The sequence below is a fragment of the Pseudophryne corroboree genome, chromosome 4, assembly GCF_028390025.1.
Source record: "Pseudophryne corroboree isolate aPseCor3 chromosome 4, aPseCor3.hap2, whole genome shotgun sequence".
NCBI lineage: Eukaryota > Metazoa > Chordata > Amphibia > Anura > Myobatrachidae > Pseudophryne > Pseudophryne corroboree.
The window spans coordinates 164,593,866-164,612,024 of NC_086447.1; the positions used below are offsets into that span (position 1 = coordinate 164,593,866).

General features: G+C 49.5%; 1 protein-coding gene across 3 annotated transcripts in view; it reads left to right on the forward strand.

Moving 5' to 3' along the window:
* The window catches only part of EPHB1 (EPH receptor B1), a 336,049-nt gene extending 322,045 nt beyond the window's left edge, over positions 1 to 14,004 (forward strand). For all 3 annotated transcript variants that reach the window (XM_063915532.1, XM_063915533.1, XM_063915534.1), the window contains 3 exons: positions 8,090 to 8,283; positions 10,196 to 10,351; positions 12,805 to 14,004. In XM_063915532.1, the coding sequence (XP_063771602.1) occupies positions 8,090 to 8,283; positions 10,196 to 10,351; positions 12,805 to 12,913 (459 nt within the window). In that variant the 3' untranslated portion in view covers positions 12,914 to 14,004. The remainder of the gene's footprint in view (positions 1 to 8,089; positions 8,284 to 10,195; positions 10,352 to 12,804) is intronic.
* The last annotated feature ends 4,155 nt before the right edge of the window (positions 14,005 to 18,159 follow it).

Genomic DNA, 18,159 nt, shown 5'->3' on the forward strand with positions numbered 1-18,159 from the left:
AATATTACGCTGTAAACAAACTAGCACTAAATGCCTTAGTAATCGCAGGGCCTGCGGCGATGATGAACGCTGATTATTTATCGCATGCACTACCCCCAAGTTGTCGCAAAGAAACAAAATGTCCCTATTTGCGAACCGTCCGGCCCATAACTCAAGCGCCACTAAGATCGGGAACAATTCCAGCAGCAGCAGGTTCTTGGTAAACCCACGCGTTACCCAAGATGCCGGCCAGGCCGCAGCGCACCACGCGCCAGCAAAGAACGCTCCGAAACCCCGACTGCCTGAAGCATCCGTGAACAACTGCAGCTGCTCACTGGAACAACAAGGAGCGGGCCACAACACTTCCCTGTTGAAGGACACCAGGAAAGAGACCCAAACCCGCAAATCATCCTTGATCTCGCGGGACAGGTAAACGGAGTGATTCTGTCGAACCGTCCCCGCTGTGGCCCGCTCAAGTTTGCGACAGAAAATCCTACCCATGGGGATAATCCGACACGCAAAATTGAGAGAGCCAAGCAAGGACTGCACCTGCTTAAGCCGAACCCTGCGTTTTCCTAAACAGTCTGTAATCAAACCCAATAGCTTCTGCACCTTATCCTCGGGCAAGCGACAGCACCCCCCCACCGTGTCGATCTCGATACCTAAATAGCTAAGACAAGTGCAAGGACCCTCGCACTTATCCTGCGCAACAGGTACCCCTAAAGCGCAGAATAACGACCTGGCCACCGAGAGAATGTCCCCACAGACCGAACTGTCCCCGGGTCCTACAAAAAGAAAATCATCCAGATAGTGAGCCACCCCCGGTTGCCCGGAGGCGGTCTGGACGCACCAGTGCAAAAATGTGCTAAAACACTCAAAGTAGGCGCAGGATACAGAACAGCCCATGGGGAGACACCGATCGACGTAGAATTCGCCCCCTATTTTGAAACCCAGAAACCGCAAGGAATCTGGGTGCAGCGGGAGTAGGCGAAAGGCTGACTCCACGTCCAATTTTGCCAACAGACTCCCTGGACCATCATCCCGCACTAAGCGCAGCGCGTCGTCAAACGATTGATATCGAACTCTGCATTGGGCTTCCGGGATAGCGTCGTTGACCGACACCCCCGGCGGGTGAGACAAGTGCTGTATCAAACGAAACTTGCCTATGGCCTTCTTGGGCACCACCCCTATTGGGGAAATGCACAAGGAGGGCAACGGGGAAAAGGCGTAGGGCCCAGCCATGCGCCCTCGCTCAATCTCCCCGTCGACCTTCCGCCGGATCTCCTGCGGGAATTCACGAGCCGATCTCAAATTCTGGCGTGCAACCACATACACCGAATCCGGAATCGGCAAGCGAAAACCCTGCTGAAAACCCTCCGAGAGAAACGATGCGGCCGTCCGATCGGGATATAACGCAAGCCAGCGCAGCAACTCGGAAACTATAATCGGGGAGAAGGCCTTACTTGCCAATTCCACCGGCCTCGGTGGAAGAGGCAGGCTTACTGCCTGTTGACGCGGTGCATTCCTTGGCCGGGTGATTGGATCCGCACACCCTGCATGAGTGGCGAAAACGACAGCTCGTTCCTTTGACGCATTTACCGTCGTTGTAGGCGAAACACTTCCCTTTCCCCGTCAATCGGGAAGCTGCCACCCCGGACGCCCCGGGCTTCTTGGCCGTGACGTCTGGGGTGGGTTTGACCTGCTGCGTGACCTCCAACCACACCTCAACGTCCTTAAAACCCGCGGGCAGGATGGGGTTGCCATCCTGATTGCGACGAAACTTCTCGTCGTAATCCCGCCACGCAGACCCTTTGGATTTTAAGTACATATCGTGTACTAAAAACAAATATTTCACCAAATTGGCATACTCCGCGGGACGGGATTCCGTGTAGCAAACCATGAACACCAAAAACCCACGCAGCCACTGGTGGAAATTGCGGAACGCATTTTCCCCCATACCGCCCGGTTTCTTGGCTGCCTCAAAACCCTGCCGCATTTCCTCCGTAAGGGTGAATACGTCCACATACTTCCCCTTGCGGATCTTTTCCCGCATGCGCTTGCGAACTCCCCTTGTAACCGCCGTGTTGGCGCAATGCACCATCTCGCCGAAACGGGGAGGGTCCGAAGGGACCACCTGCGCAGGAGCGGCCGCCTTATGCGCCTCCTTAGCCATTCGCCGCGCGATGAGCCTAGCTAATTTACGCGGGCGCCGCGGAGAGCCGGATGATATGCTGCTGGAAGACGATGAACTACATGTTGAAACGTGTAAAGAAATATCTAGCTCACCGGAGTTCGAAGGACCCGGAACCTCTTCGTCCGCTGCACCCGCCTCCGCTGATGGCCGTACCTCCACGTTCGCCGTCCCGCTTGTCCGTGATCTTCGCCTCATGCCGGTTGTAGCCCCCGAACTAGGCGGGACCTGTGAGGGAGAAGAAGAGGGGACCACAGGCACAGGGGGAACCAGAACATTATTAACACTTGCCCGCAATTGCGGCGGCGGAGGGACCGCCCCTCCGCTCTGCGGCGGATGGCCGCCCGGCAACTGTAGGGAGGGGGCCCCCGCCGAGGTGTACCCGATCGACTGCGTAAAGGCCGACCCGCTTGCTGCGCCAAAAATCGCGGGGTAAGATGGCCGCCAAGCCGCATGCGGCAGGCAGACGCCTGCTCCTGCCCCTCCGTATGAAGCCGGAAGGAACTGAGGGGGCGCCGGGAGAGGGGGCCAACCTTGTGCCACCTGATACCCCCCGCCCGGTGCCTGTCCTGGCTGCAGGCCCGCAAAGGCCGGCATGGGCACCGCGACTCGGGGTCCCCCGACCGACCACGTGGACTGCCCGCCGGCGCACGCGCTGGCCCCACGCGGGGAAAACTGTGTGTCGGCCGTGGTCATGAAACCCATGGAAGGCATACTGGCGGCAAAAGGGAATGCTGGGGCCGGAGGCCACGCAAACCCCCCGGGGAAGGACTGGCTCCCCGCGTAGCCTTGCTGAGCTGTTACCGCGAGCGCCCCGCCGTGCGTAAAATAAGCCGTCGATACGGACGCCTGCGTGGACCCGCATTGCAAAGGACCGTGGAGGGCGTGGGGAGACTGATACCCTGTAAGCGAGGGCGCCGCCCATGGCGGCGGGGCAGCCGACGCCCAGGGGGCGCCCAAGCAGGGCTCTGATGCCGGGGGGAAAACCTGCCATGCTGATGCAGCCGGGGCGGGCGTGGCGGCAGCCGGCGCCACGTCCCCCGTCCCGGACACCAGGGGCCCCGCGTCGCCACCAATCATCAGGGGTGCGCTGGCCTCCCTGATGTAATTTGGCAGTGTGCTGTCCTGAACTGTCCCAGGGACAGCGGGAGGCGCTACCCGCTGCCCTGGGCTCATATCACTCTGCCCATTAAACCCCACCTCCCCCCCCGCAGCTCTGCTGCGGCGGTCCTGTGCCACCAGGACGCCGCCGGGAGCCACGAGCGAGGGTGGAGGAAGGGAGCCGTCCGCGGTGCCAGGCTGAGGGTGAGTGAACGAACTTGCCGCCGGAAGCGCCGGGTCACGCGGCCCAGCCGGGTCGCGCGCACCCGCGCCCTGTGACATGCGGCTGCTGGTGGGGGACGGAGGGGGACTGGAAGAGACCGGAGCTGGAGGGCGGGGAGAGGCCCGTCCTGCTGCAAGCGCCGGGGTGCGCGGCTCGGCCGAGCCGCGCGCCCCGGAACCACGTGACGAGCGGCCGCTGGCCGCCCGTCTCCGTGCGGCAGGGGAGCGGGCTGTAACTGCCCGCCCCCGCCGCCTGTCCGCAGCAGGGGAAAGCCCACTCTGGGGAGCGACGCTCGGAGAGCGGGAGCGGAGGGCACTCCCTGCCTCCACGAGGCGCCTGGGAGGGGGAGCAGAGCGACGAGGACGAGGCATGACAGGAGGGTGAGGGGACAGTCTGCACCACAATCAAAGCACACAGCAACAGAGATAAGGCTGTTAAATAATGCCCAGTGAAGGCAACTAAAACTCACAAATCTATAGCAAAGAAAAGACAAGCAGTGTGATACTTATCCTTCCTGGGCAAAACTGAAGGCAAGAGGAAGTCTGGCAAAATGGCCACCCCTTATATACTAAACTGAGACCCTCCTCTCCATCCTGATGCACAACCCTCTAATCCAATAGGAAAAAACCCAACTGGGAAACTGATCTGCCTAGCAACTGCTTAGTCATTTAACAACCAATCACAAAAAGTTGATCGCTTATATTGCCTCAGGCTTATGCAGCCTTCAGCTTATCAAACCAGGTGTGTTCTTACACATGTATCTGCCGATCAGATACACCAGGCATGTTCTCACACATGTATCTGCCGATCACATACACCAGGCCTGTTCTCACACATGTATCTGACGATCACATACACCAGGCATGTTCTCACACATGTATCTGCCGATCACATACACCAGGCCTGTTCTCACACATGTATCTGACGATCACATACACCAGGCCTGTTCTCACACATGTATCTGACGATCACATACACCAGGCATGTTCTCACACATGTATCTGCCGATCACATACACCAGGCCTGTTCTCACACATGTATCTGCCGATCACATACACCAGGCATGTTCTCACACATGTATCTGCCGATCACATACACCAGGCCTGTTCTCACACATGTATCTGCCGATCACATACACCAGGCATGTTCTCACACATGTATCTGCCGATCACATACACCAGGCCTGTTCTCACACATGTATCTGCCGATCACATACACCAGGCATGTTCTCACACATGTATCTGCCGATCACATACACCAGGCCTGTTCTCACACATGTATCTGCCGATCACATACACCAGGCCTGTTCTCACACATGTATCTGCCGATCACATACACCAGGCATGTTCTCACACATGTATCTGCCGATCACATACACCAGGCCTGTTCTCACACATGTATCTGCCGATCACATACACCAGGCCTGTTCTCACACATGTATCTGCCGATCACATACACCAGGCCTGTTTAAACACATGTATGTGACGATCACATACACCAGGCCTGTTCTCACACATGTATCTGCCGATCACATACACCAGGCCTGTTCTCACACATGTATCTGCTGATCACATACACCAGGCCTGTTCTCACACATGTATCTGCTGATCACATACACCAGGCCTGTTCTCACACATGTATCTGCTGATCACATACACCAGGCATGTTCTCACACATGTATCTGCCGATCACATACACCAGGCCTGTTCTCACACATGTATCTGCCGATCACATACACCAGGCCTGTTCTCACACATGTATCTGCCGATCACATACACCAGGCCTGTTCTCACACATGTATCTGCCGATCACATACACCAGGCATGTTCTCACACATGTATCTGCCGATCACATACACCAGGCCTGTTCTCACACATGTATCTGCCGATCACATACACCAGGCCTGTTCTCACACATGTATCTGCCGATCACATACACCAGGCCTGTTCTCACACATGTATCTGCCGATCACATACACCAGGCATGTTCTCACACATGTATCTGCCGATCACATACACCAGGCCTGTTCTCACACATGTATCTGCCGATCACATACACCAGGCCTGTTCTCACACATGTATCTGCCGATCACATACAGCAGGCCTGTTTAAACACATGTATGTGACGATCACATACACCAGGCCTGTTCTCACACATGTATCTGCCGATCACATACACCAGGCCTGTTCTCACACATGTATCTGCCGATCACATACACCAGGCCTGTTCTCACACATGTATCTGCTGATCACATACACCAGGCCTGTTCTCACACATGTATCTGCTGATCACATACACCAGGCCTGTTCTCACACATGTATCTGCTGATCACATACACCAGGCCTGTTCTCACACATGTATCTGCCGATCACATACACCAGGCATGTTCTCACACATGTATCTGCTGATCACATACACCAGGCCGGTTCTCACACATGTATCTGCCGATCACATACACCAGGCCGGTTCTCACACACAATATAAACACAGAGAATGAGTCACAGGTGCCTGCTGGCACTTTACATACAACCTCTTATCACAGGTGAGGAGATGTCGGTGAGCTCTTCCTGCTCAGTGCTGTGTTTAAATATTGCAAAAATGAAAGCCTGAGACAGAAAGGGAGGGCTGACTGGAGGGTGAGCACTACAGCTACTGCTGTGTCAGATGGATCTGGCTGAAAAAGAAGAAAAGAATCCGCATAAAGCAAGAAAATTGGAAAGTGCAGCCAGTGCGCTGGGAAGTAATTGGACTTGAAGAATCTTTGAACATGTGTCAGGCTGGTAGAGATGCTCTGCTCTCACAGTAATGCAGTGAGCGGCGGATATAATGAAGGGGAGAGAAGAACAATGCTCTGAACAGTGTGCGGCTTTGATTAACCTGCCGCAGCCCTGCCTGTGTCTCTGCCCTCAGTCTCCGAGCAGCTGTAATCACATAGGAGGGGAATGGAGGAAAGTCGTGTTAGGCAGTAATTAAAGCAAGTATGGTAAGGATAGAGTACTCTGGGACATTACCATAGTTCACAAGACAGTAGCTCACTGGAGGGGGGTTTAGAACACTAAACTGTTATACATCAGGGCTGTCTACCTGGAGGTCACGCTGCTGTAGAACATCATGTTTGTTTGTTTGTTTTTGAAAGTATTCCGACCGCAAGTCCATAGTTTTAAATTAAAAATCGTCCCTAGCCATGTACAAGCTGTAACAGTATCGGTGTACATTAGATCACAGGGGGTAATTCAGAACTGATCGCTGTGCTGCTGTCCTGCAGTCAGATAGTCGCCGCCCAGGGGGAGTGTAAATTCGCCAGATCGCATGTGTACGCCTTGCGAAAATGTCCCTTAGTCGGCGGACAGCTGCAAATCCGTTCACAACTCACTCACCATCGAATAGTTTTTCCAGTGTGTGCAGTCTGCGCGCAGCCCAGGACTTACTCCTACAGTGTGATGAGAACAGGCTGATCGGGGCCAGAGATGACGTCACACACCCTCCCTAAAAACGCCTGGGAACGCCCAGAGGCGTCGCTCTGCCTCTTGACACCCGGTGCGGCAGGTTTAAAAAGCGGTGTGGCTTTGAAGGACGGGGCATGGCTTCGTGGGATGGGGCGTGGCTAGCCATCCCGCCCCCGTTTTCATCACTCCGGGGGTTCGGGAGGAGCGGGCTGCCCCAGGGAGTGCTCTTGCTGCAGTGCCGGCTCCTGCTCAGTGACAGGAGCCGGGTTGCTGCACTGCAGTGTTACAGGGCAGCACCTAGCTCCTGTCACTGAGCAGGAACCGTCACTTTGGTGTCACCCCTCGGCGGGTGACACCCAGGTGCGGGCCGCACCGCCCTTCTGACGCCAATGGGAACACCTGCATTTTTCAAACAGTCAGTTACCACCCACAAACGGCCTCTTCCTGTCAATCACCTTACGAACGCCCGTGCAATTGAAATTTTCGCACCATCCTGTGGCTGTTTGATGGCGCGCGTGCGCATTGCGGTGTATACCCATGCACAGTCATTCGATAATCGAAACGCACAGCAGTGATCAGGTCTGAATCGTGCCCACAGTCTCCATCTTACTGGCCGGCAGTGCCACTAACCAGCAGCTGACCAGCATAGCACACCAGTAATGTACATTAAAGGAGGTGAACTTTGGTTTTGACCACACATGCGGTAATTGAGGTGTACGATATAGATATACACATCTGCTGGGGAACTACGTATAATTCCAGTGGCTGGGCATGCTGGGACCTGTAGTGTTAAAATCTGGCATAGGTAGTGTACTACAGGAGTGGGAGAGGGATTGTTGAAAACTAAAACTATCTTGTACAATATTGAAATCCATGGAAATACAAAGGGGACATTAAAAAAAGGCATTTGGGTAATACCATGAAAAGTGTTAATATTCAAGTGATCCTATTTAGAACTATTTTGGGCTGCACATATGTTGCTGCAGAAACACACACTTACACAAGCAGGATCTGGTATGCAACAGCACATGCCTGTTTTATGGCTTATTGTTTTGCTATTGACTTTCCTAAAGGCTCTTGTGTTTTATAATGTGACTGCCATCTGGACTATAAGTGCAGCTTGCTCAGTGCCTCTGCCTCCCCATACAGGTCATCAATGCCATCGAGCAGGATTATCGCTTACCTCCCCCCATGGACTGTCCAGCTGCCCTGCACCAGCTCATGCTGGACTGCTGGCAGAAGGATCGAAACAGCCGGCCGCGCTTTGGGGAGATTGTCAATACTCTGGACAAGATGATCCGGAACCCCGCCAGCCTCAAGACAGTGGCCACCATTCCTGCTGTGTGAGTTTGGCCTGAGATATTACATGTACACTGTCAGCGGATACGTTTGGATGTAGGCAGACAATGTGCCTGTAATGAATGATGAAAGCATACATTTATTGCAAGCTCTGTTGTCATGGTATTTCATTCTATTGTATTATTTATGGTTGGATTGTACATCTTATGTGTTATCTGTTAGCACTGCCAACCATAGCTGTAGAGGCCCAGGCTTTTATAATGTACTTGCTGTAAAGGGGTGGTATTCATGTGTCCGGCGGTCTGCTGACTGACAGTCACATGACCTCCTCCACCATCCCGCCGGCTCAGTATCCCGATGGTCTGCATGCCGACCAACAGGGACTATTTCCACTCGTGGGTGTCCATGACACCCATAGAGTGGGAATAGAACCCGTGGCGACCGCAGGTCGCCACCGAGCCCGCAAGGGGCTTGCTGCACTCGCCCCTCCCCGCCGGGATCCCGGCGTCGGTAAGCTGACCGGCGGTCAGGAGACCGCCGGTCAGCCATACTACACCCCTGTAAAGAGCTTCACCAAGATTATGGAAAGTAATATGAATTGATATCTGCTGCAGTCAGTTCTGCCTGTAGTTATTACATAATATAACTGTACGTCATAATATAACTGTATAAAATAAACAAAATATTTGCAGTATATAAGGTGTGCGATAGAGCGTCTGCACACATATCACTTGTTGCTGTGATGGGTAAAAGAGGCAATTTGTCAGAGTTGCAAAAGAGATGATTGTCGTCTTTCGGGCCATGGGTGGCAGTATTTCTGAAATAGCGCAGTGTGTGAACCGTTCGCATGTTGCTGTGGTGAGGGTGTATCATGACTGGACAAATGACACCATTGCGAATAACGGACGTGGAAACTGCGGAGCACCACATGCTATTGATGTGATAGGTGAACTTTGACTACGAAGGTCCATGAGGGCCGACCGACGCACTACAGTGGAGCAGCTCACTGTCAAAATGAATCTCTGGGCTACCAGACGTGTGTCTAACATGACAGTTCAGCCCATCTAGCTGCTGTCCGTGCTGCACATAGCGGTTACTCTGGCTATTACCTGATGATCATAATAATGTGACTCCACCGTATATATATATATTTAAGAATTATGTACTCATTTATTTTTGTATAATTCAACATGCGGCCCTCCATCTGTAGTTTACTTCAATCTGTAAAATATAACTTGAATTAACAAGAAAGGTATTAGCTAAAAACATGCACAGATCTAATCAGAAACTGACTCGGCTTAGGGGCTACTTTCACTAACTGCACATGCTGGTAAATACCTACTTATCATTGGTGTCAATAAGGCCCCGTAAACTGCCATATCTAATTGTGGCAATAAGAAATGATATGTGTGCCTATTAATCATAATCTCTTGCTAGGACTTTGGCTTCCATAAGCAGTGGTGCCTAACAAGGGGAGCAGGCACTAATTACCCATGCCTGGGTTTTTTGGAGGGGCCCGACTCGGTATGCCGATGTTCCCGCAACTGGGCGATTATTAGCAGACTGCACAGGTGCCTTGGCAATGCTGCTGTCAGTGAGATTTTTAACACCAAGTGATTGACAGGAAGGGACCATTTGGGAGAGGAAACGGGGAGTGGGGGCAAAACCATAGGCGTGTCTTGCCCATTCTCTGGAAGTGTATCTGCTTTGCACTGTGATCATGTACAAGAGAAACATGGCGCCAGCGTCTCTACTGCCAGTCTGCATGACCTTAGACTCACTCGGGTCCATGTTCCTCGTTATTGCATCGGTTCTGTGTACTGTATGTATACACAGTTGCTGAGCACTTTGCGATTAATCTTATTATTATAGTTATAACTTGAAGGTGGATTTTTCTTTTAAGTAGTTATATTGTCGTGATCTGTTCCTTATTCTAACTGCTCTTTTTTTATATAGGCCTTCCCAGCCGCTGCTTGATCGCTCCATCCCAGATTTCACAGCCTTTACCTCAGTAGACGATTGGCTGAGTGCTATCAAAATGGGACAGTACAGAGATAGCTTCCTAAGCTCTGGTTTCACCTCTCTGCAGCTTGTTGCCCAGATGACCCCAGAGTACGTATGCATGGTGTCTGTCTATCTATAGCTCAGACATGGGCACCTATTGCTGAACTAATTTCCTGACGATGCCGAACATGTCAGGGATTGCCAGTCTGTAGTGCCTACCAAGGAACCTGTTGCAGTTAATTTTTAGAATGCTGCAGTTCATTTTTAGAATCACACCTTCGTGAGATAAAGTGGAGAAGTTGCCCATAGCAACTTACCAGCTTCTGTCATTTTATAGACTGTGTTTGATAAATGATAGTTTGAAAGTGAATGGTTGCTATAGGCAACCTCTCCACTTTAGCTTTCTTAAAAGTTTGATACATCTCCACTCGTGTGTATATTATTTTTCTATGACTCAAAACAATTCAATAAGTAGGGTTTTAATGAGATACAGGTTCAGGTCCCTTTCACAAGTCAGGCCAACCTGATCCTGCCCAAATGCCAAAGTTATGTTTGTGAGCCCTTTATGAAGTACAAGAGGCGACGTATCACCCAGTAGTTGTACAGCAAAATAGTTGAGCTACCTAGAAAAGTGTATCTATTGTTCTGGAATTGATTTATTATTTTAAGAGGATTTAAATGGAATGTAGTCAGCACCCTGACGGTCAAGATGCCGGCAGTCACAATACCGACAGCAGTATCCCCACTGTCAGAATCCCGACACATTCTGCCGGTAAGGGTTGGGATTAAGCTGCAGAGTTGGGGGAGGTTAGGGATAGGCTGCGTGGGGCAGTTAGATTGCGTGAGGGAAGGGTTAGACTGTGAGAGGAGAGGGTTAGATTGCTGGAGGGGAGGATTAGACTGAGGGAGTGGAGGATTAGGGTTAGACTGCAGGAGGGGAGGGTCAGGGTTAGGTTTAGGAAAGGGAGGGTTAGGAAGGATTAGTCTGCAGCAGGGGAGAGTTAGGCTGTGGGAGGGGAGGGTTATGGTTAGACTGTGGGAGGGGGGTAAAGGTTAGACTGTGGAGGGGAGGTTAAGCTGTGGGAGGAGAGGTTAGGGTTACGCTGTGGGAGGGTTCGGGTTAGACTGGGAGGGGAGGGTTAAAGTTAGGCTGCAGGAGGTTAGAGTTAGATTTAGGCTGTGGGAGGGGAGGATTAGACTGTGGAAGGGGGGTTAGACTGCAGGAGGAGAGGGTTAGACTACGGGAGGGAATGTTAGGGTTAGACTGCGGCAGGGGAGGGTTAGATTGCGGGAGGGGAGGGTTATGGTTAGACTGCGGGAGGCTAGGGTTAGAGTTAGGATGCGGGAGGGGTGGTTATAGTTTGGCTGCGGGAGCGGAGGCTAGGGTTAGGCTCCGAGAGGGAAGAGTTGGAGTTAGGCTGTGGGAAGGGGGTTAGGGTTAGACAGCAGGAGGGTACAGTTAGGCTGCGGGATGGGAGGTTTATGTTTAGACTCTGGGAGGGGAGGGGAAAGGTTAGACTGTGGAGGGTAGGTTAAGCTGCAGGAGGGGAGGTTAGGGTTAGGCTTTGGGAGGGTTAGGGTTAGACTGCGGGAGGGGAGGGTTAAAGTTAGGCTGCGGGAGGTTAGAGTTAGATTTAGGCTGTTGGAGGGGCGGATTAGACTGTGGAAGGGGGGTTAGACCGCAGGAGGAGAGGGTTAGACTACGGGAGGGGATGTTAGGGTTAGACTGCGGGAGGTGGTTAGACTGCGGGAGGCTAGGGTTAGAGTTAGGATGCGGGAGGGGTGGTTATAGTTTGGCTGCGGGAGCGGAGGCTAGGGTTAGGCTCCGAAAGGGAAGAGTTAGAGTTAGGCTGTGGGAAGGGGGTTAGGGTTAGACAGTAGGAGGGGACAGTTAGGCTGCAGGAGGGGAGGGTTATGATTAGACTGTGGGAGGGGAGGGTTAGACTGCGGGAGGGGAATGTTAGGGTTAGACTGTGGTGGGGAGGTTAGGCTGTGGAAGGGGAGGTTAGGCTGTGGGAGGGGTGGGTTAGGTTGTGGAGGCGAGGGTTTAGGGATAGGCTGCAGGAGGGGAGGGTTAGGGTTAGGCTATGGGAGGGGAGGTTAGGGCTAGGGGGAGGGTAATGGATACAGTACTTACCGAAATGTGTCTGTATTTTGAAAGTTGGGATGCTGTATTTTGACCATCTACATTCTGACTGTCGGTATCCCGTACCCAACCCATTTAAATGAGTAACTCATTTTCAGGAGAAATCAATGTATAATTGAATTACTGAAGAGTTATAGTCAGGAGTAAAATATTATTGTTGGGGTCATTCTAATAAACCAACATTTCAATGTAAACAAATATTTTTTAGTGCAAAATAAAATTTAGATAATTTATGGGTCAGTTCTTTTCGTTGATTGTCTTAGATAGAGGGGTAAGGAAGCCATTTGTGTAATGTGTGTTTCCTTTTCACATTAAATACATTAACATGTGGACTCTTTATATTGTAGACAGTATTAGCAGATGTTCCATCTAGTCACAATATAGATGTCTAAACTGTTCTCTTTTTCTTTTTCAGGGACCTTATGAGGATAGGAATAACATTAGCTGGACACCAGAAAAAAATCCTGAACTGTGTTCAATCTATGAGGGTCCAAATGAACCAGTCTCCCACCTCTATAGCATGAGACTTTGGGCTGGGTGAGGGAGTCATTGAGGGTGGGGGTGGGAAAGAGAAGTGCTTGGAGACAGGAAGGGTAAGGGCAGTGGGGAAACATGAACTTTGCAATTGAGAAGGTAACACTTCAATGTCAGCGATGGACCATCCGTCCATAATGTAAGGCCAATACACTGATTGTCTCTCATAACACGGGGCATTGCAGATCCGTAAAGGCAAGAGAAGCATCAGGAACTGGATGTTGTTGACCATAAGATATTGATCAATGGTGGGACATTGCTTGAGAAGGGCCTGCCTGTGAACATCACATTTATTGGTTAACGTAAATAACGGTGCTCAGTTCGATCCTAATTGAAATTGCAAAGAGATGGAGAATGCCATATTGAACCTGCTTCACCCATGAATGGATGCCCTACATATCCTCATTTCTGCCACTGCTGCTGCATCAGGGAGGGAGGCCGTCGGCACACTTCAATCTTCTCTTTTTATTGTTTTGATTGTCTTCATATTGAAGATGAGGTTGTATGGAAGAACAAACATTTTTTTCTTCTTTTGCTTGCATTTTTTGGCAAAAAAAAAGGAAAAAACTAAAAAGATTCAGGAAGAAAACCTGACAATGTGTCTACCTTTGTGTCCTGTATGTAAAAGAAATAAAAATACAGATTACAGAGTTTACGGATTCAGTGTTTGTACATAGAGAGAAAAAGGGACTGAGACCTATGAAATACAGAGAGGGCTTTGTTGAGTTCTCTTCTTTATGGAACTGTATCTGTATAATAGCAGACTTTGTAATTGGAAACTCAACACAGCACAGATACGGAAACAACGAAGACATCTGCGGTGGTTGGTGCACCATGGCTCCTGGAGTATCATAGCACAAATGTCACTGGGCTCATGTGATTTACTCTAAGACCGTCTTATTGTCTATGTGGAAATAATTTAATGCAGAACGTGTCAATGGCATCTTCTAGTTTAAGAGGTCAGTACTAGGCTTTGTTGTATCTTCTGTTATAATTGCCTTCTAGACTTCTCTTCTAAATTGAGCCACTACTGTACAGGATGCACACTTTGCCATTGCTGAGTAAAATTTACATTGCTTGATCTTGTTGTATATCTGCTCTTTAAAAAAAATTGTAATTGAAACATTTTCAGAGTCAAACATTGTTCTAGATGTGTAACAGTCTTGTATATCTAGCCCATGTCTAGAGCAAGACGATGTCTGTCATGCGTTTCTATAGAGGTGTATGGAATAACATTGACCCAACTCTTTGGGCGTTTTACAGTGGAAAGGGAGATGACCACAGACATCAGTGATTGCACTTTGGAAATTGCTTCCATGTTCTCATAATAATAGACCCTGGGTCATTTAAAGAAACGAGGGGCCCCATGTGCAAAAGATTAGCATGGACCCCTTCCCTTAAATATGGCATTGATGCTGAGCAGAAGATAAAAAAGAGACCTCTGACACAGTGCCAGGGTTCTCTGTCTTTGGTGCAGGCACCGGGCCATGGGGGCAATTCTGAGTTGATCGCAGCAGTAAGTTTGTTAGCAATTGGGCAAAACTATGTGCACTGCAAGGGAGGCAGATATAACATGTGCAGAGAGAGTTAGATTTGGGTGTGGTGAGTTCAATCTGCAATCTAAATTGCAGTGTAAAAATAAAGCAGCCAGTATTTACCCTGCACAGAAACAAAATAACCCACCCAAATCTAACTCTCTCTGCAAATGTTATATCTGCCCCCCCCCCCCCCCCTGCAGTGCACATGGTTTTGCCCAACTGCTAAAAAATGTCCTGCTGCGCTCAACTTGGAATTACCCCCCAAACAGCTCTGGAAAGAAGGTACCAGCTGCACCTAGGTATTATTCATTTATACGTGTTAGTAATATATTACACTAGCATAGAATTGCACCCAAGTCACACATAGAAAAACTGTAGTAAGGGATATGCATACAGAGTTGATATAAAATAGCCACATAGTAAATACATAGCCACAGATTCCACAGGCATCAGATAAAAATCAAAACCCGAAAAAACAATTGTAGGTATACAAGTAGCACGAGAAGCAAAGAGTCCAAAAACACAACACATTTACACCAGCCGGATAGTGTTCCCAAAGTATAAGATATATAGAATACACAGTTCGCACCTAAGACTAGAGCACTGTCCCACAGTCACAGAATACTGACTGAAGGAGGGAGTGTAAGTTGACCTCAGCCATCTATGTCAAATCGGCCATATTTCAATTCGGCCTAATATGAATAGCGCTCAAGCTGTACCGTAACATTTACCGGGGACACTCAAGCTGGAAATTCTAGACCAGTATGAGCCATCCAAGTACAGGTCAAAAACACCTTAGCTAAGGTATAAAGGTTTATAGCATATCGTGTACTATAGGTGACTAAATTGGTAACTGTGGATACTCCCAAGGCTACAGAACCCGGGAGTGAGGATTGTAGTATGTTGTTTTACCTTTTCTTTTTATTTACTGTATTTATAAATATTCAGGCACCACAGTTCGTGACGCAGTGGGCCTTACAGTGTATTTTGTCTACCACAGACACAAAACTACACACCAAGTCCATACAGTACCCATATGGATAATACAAGAGCCCAGTTCTACTAAGCAGTGCAAACCACTGTAGTACTATTCCACCCTACATAGAAGCCATCGTTTCCCATTAATAGGTAATAGGTCCTCAATACCAACTGTTCCCATCTGTATGTCCTGCTTGTAAAGCACTGCAGAAATTGTTTGTTTCCTACCTTTTGACTGAATATTCAGCTATTTTATACTTGTGTTCTAATTAGGACAGTTCTGAGCACAGTGCAGAGTATGGAGCAGTGCTGCTGTATGTTGCATTATCACATCATAGCCTGGTACAGTACTTCCCAGGTTTTCGTACTTACCAAATGGGGCCATATTATACAGTATTGCCTCTTTCATTGTTGCCGTCGACTGGAAGATGCTTTTCGTTATCACTTTCATCACAGGATTTCTATAGCAACAGTAAAATCCTATTTTAATATTCTGGGTTGTTTTTTTGTTGTTGTTGTTGTTGCCGAGCCCTGGATTGGCTGAGACTTCTGAGTCCTGACAGATCATACTTCAAATTACCAGTCTCTGTAAGCACACAGCTAATGTGCAATGTGCACTATGAGTTGGTTGCAGTCGCAGGTGCGGCTTTGACTGCAGTCATGTCTTTATGCTAATTCCAATACAATGTCTGTATGCTAATTCCACCACAATGTCCTTCCCTAGTGTACATCTGTGCTTCCCAATGTGGAAGGACTGTGAAACCCACTGTCAGCATTTCTACACACTGAATGACCGATTGGTGCATCTCTTATGCGCCTTTGTACGCAACAGCTTTCAGCAACACTCCCATAAACTGACATTTCTCAGCGCTTCCCTATAGCCACCCCACTTTTACCTCTCAGTCACCATCCAGACATGTCCCTTACATTTCTGATACCCTGCATCCAAATTTGATCTGTGGTTCTGTACGAACAAAGTTGGGACGCATGCACAGAAGAAAAAAACATCTTGTGTGAATATCGGCCAGGGCATTTAGTCATGTGCACGAAAATGGGGCGTGGTCAGGTCACTGTTCATAGGGGCTTGCCACGAGTCAGCTGATCAGAGCAACGGGAGGTGGAACTGCTCGGCCGGCCCCTGTCTATGACTGTCGGGAGGCTGAGCTGCTTAGCCAGCCCCCTGTCTATGAGTGTCAGGAGGCGGAGCTGCTCGGCCAGCCCCTGTCTATCAGTGCTGGTTGGTGGAGCTGCTCGGCCACCCCGTCTATGAGAACTGGGCAGCCGAGAAGAGTGAGGGTAGGTGGAGCTGCTCGGCCGGCCTCTGTCTATGACTACCAGGAGACTGAGCTGCTCAGCCAGCCCTGGTCTCTCCGCATGGCTGGACCGGCCCATCAGCCCATCGGCTCTTTTGTGATTAAACTGAGATTTTTTCCCCCTGTTACGTTTTTTGGGTTTCAAGCATGAACGCTGTAATACGTTTGGATTATGTTTTCTTTATTGTATGATCTACAATAAAGAAAACATTGCTTGTAATATTTTACTACCTAAATTCTTACTGCACAAAGGAACATTTTGGTTTGCTGAGCCTCGCCAAGTGAAACAACTATCATCAGGATTTCCAACGCAGATGTGTTCTTATTCATATTTCTTTTTATAGACATACTTCCGATGAAAACAATTTTCTTAAATAATTTCTTTAGATGTCTATACTTCCTTGCAAAAAGAAACAATATTGCTGACAATTTGGAGGCGCTGCCCACTCAGAGTCTGAAAACTGTCTGCTTCACAGTTGATCAGAAGATCTGCATTTATTTGTATTCATGTATTCCTGCTGACATAAAGTATTGCACAGGAAAACCCAACACTCCGCTGTAAACCAGTGTAAAAACCCTGACGTTCTGTTTGTACATGAACTGTACAAGTCTTATGCCGGGTACACACCTGGCGGAACTATCTGACGATTGGTAAGTGCATACACACTTACCAATCGTCCGCCCGATGTGCCGTGCCTGACGTCACAACTGGGTGGGCATTTATATATTCCCGCCCAGTTGAGATGTCAGTCACTGGTGATCCCTGCAGCAAGTGTACGAGTACACATAGCCAGATGGGCAAATATATCTGCAGATCTATCGGCCATCAGCTGCGCTGCAGGGCCAGCACGATGGGTCTGTGAATTACGTCGTTCGCAGTCATATCGGGGTACACACCCGCCGACGGGCACATGATATATCGTCCAGTGTGTACCCAGCTTTAGTTACACACCTTTGCAAATATACAATAAGCTACTCACCATTGCATAGAGCTTCTACTATGTGTGGTACTAACTCGGGGTGAGTGGCGCGGAGCAGCGGGATACAGTAACAAGCCCATAGGCTTCTATAGGAAAAGCTAGCGAAACCCTTCACATCGGTAAGCGGGCAGACAGAGTTTAGTACATTTGAAAACGCGGTAAAAACCCTGAACTGGGTTTTTACTGCATTTTTCCTTTAGTACATACCGCCCCAGGAGGTACACCAAGAGATTACAGATTAGCACTACAAGGACCACAGACAATGATACACAAAATGGAAGTTGCTCAAATCAATTTATAATGTAATAGCTGGTGCTAAAGGGGTTATCTAGAAGAGAATCGCACAGGAAAATCCCCAGCACACTGCTCTATACTGCACTAATAATGCTGCCATTCTGGTTGGTGCTTTCTCTGTTAATAGGGGCAG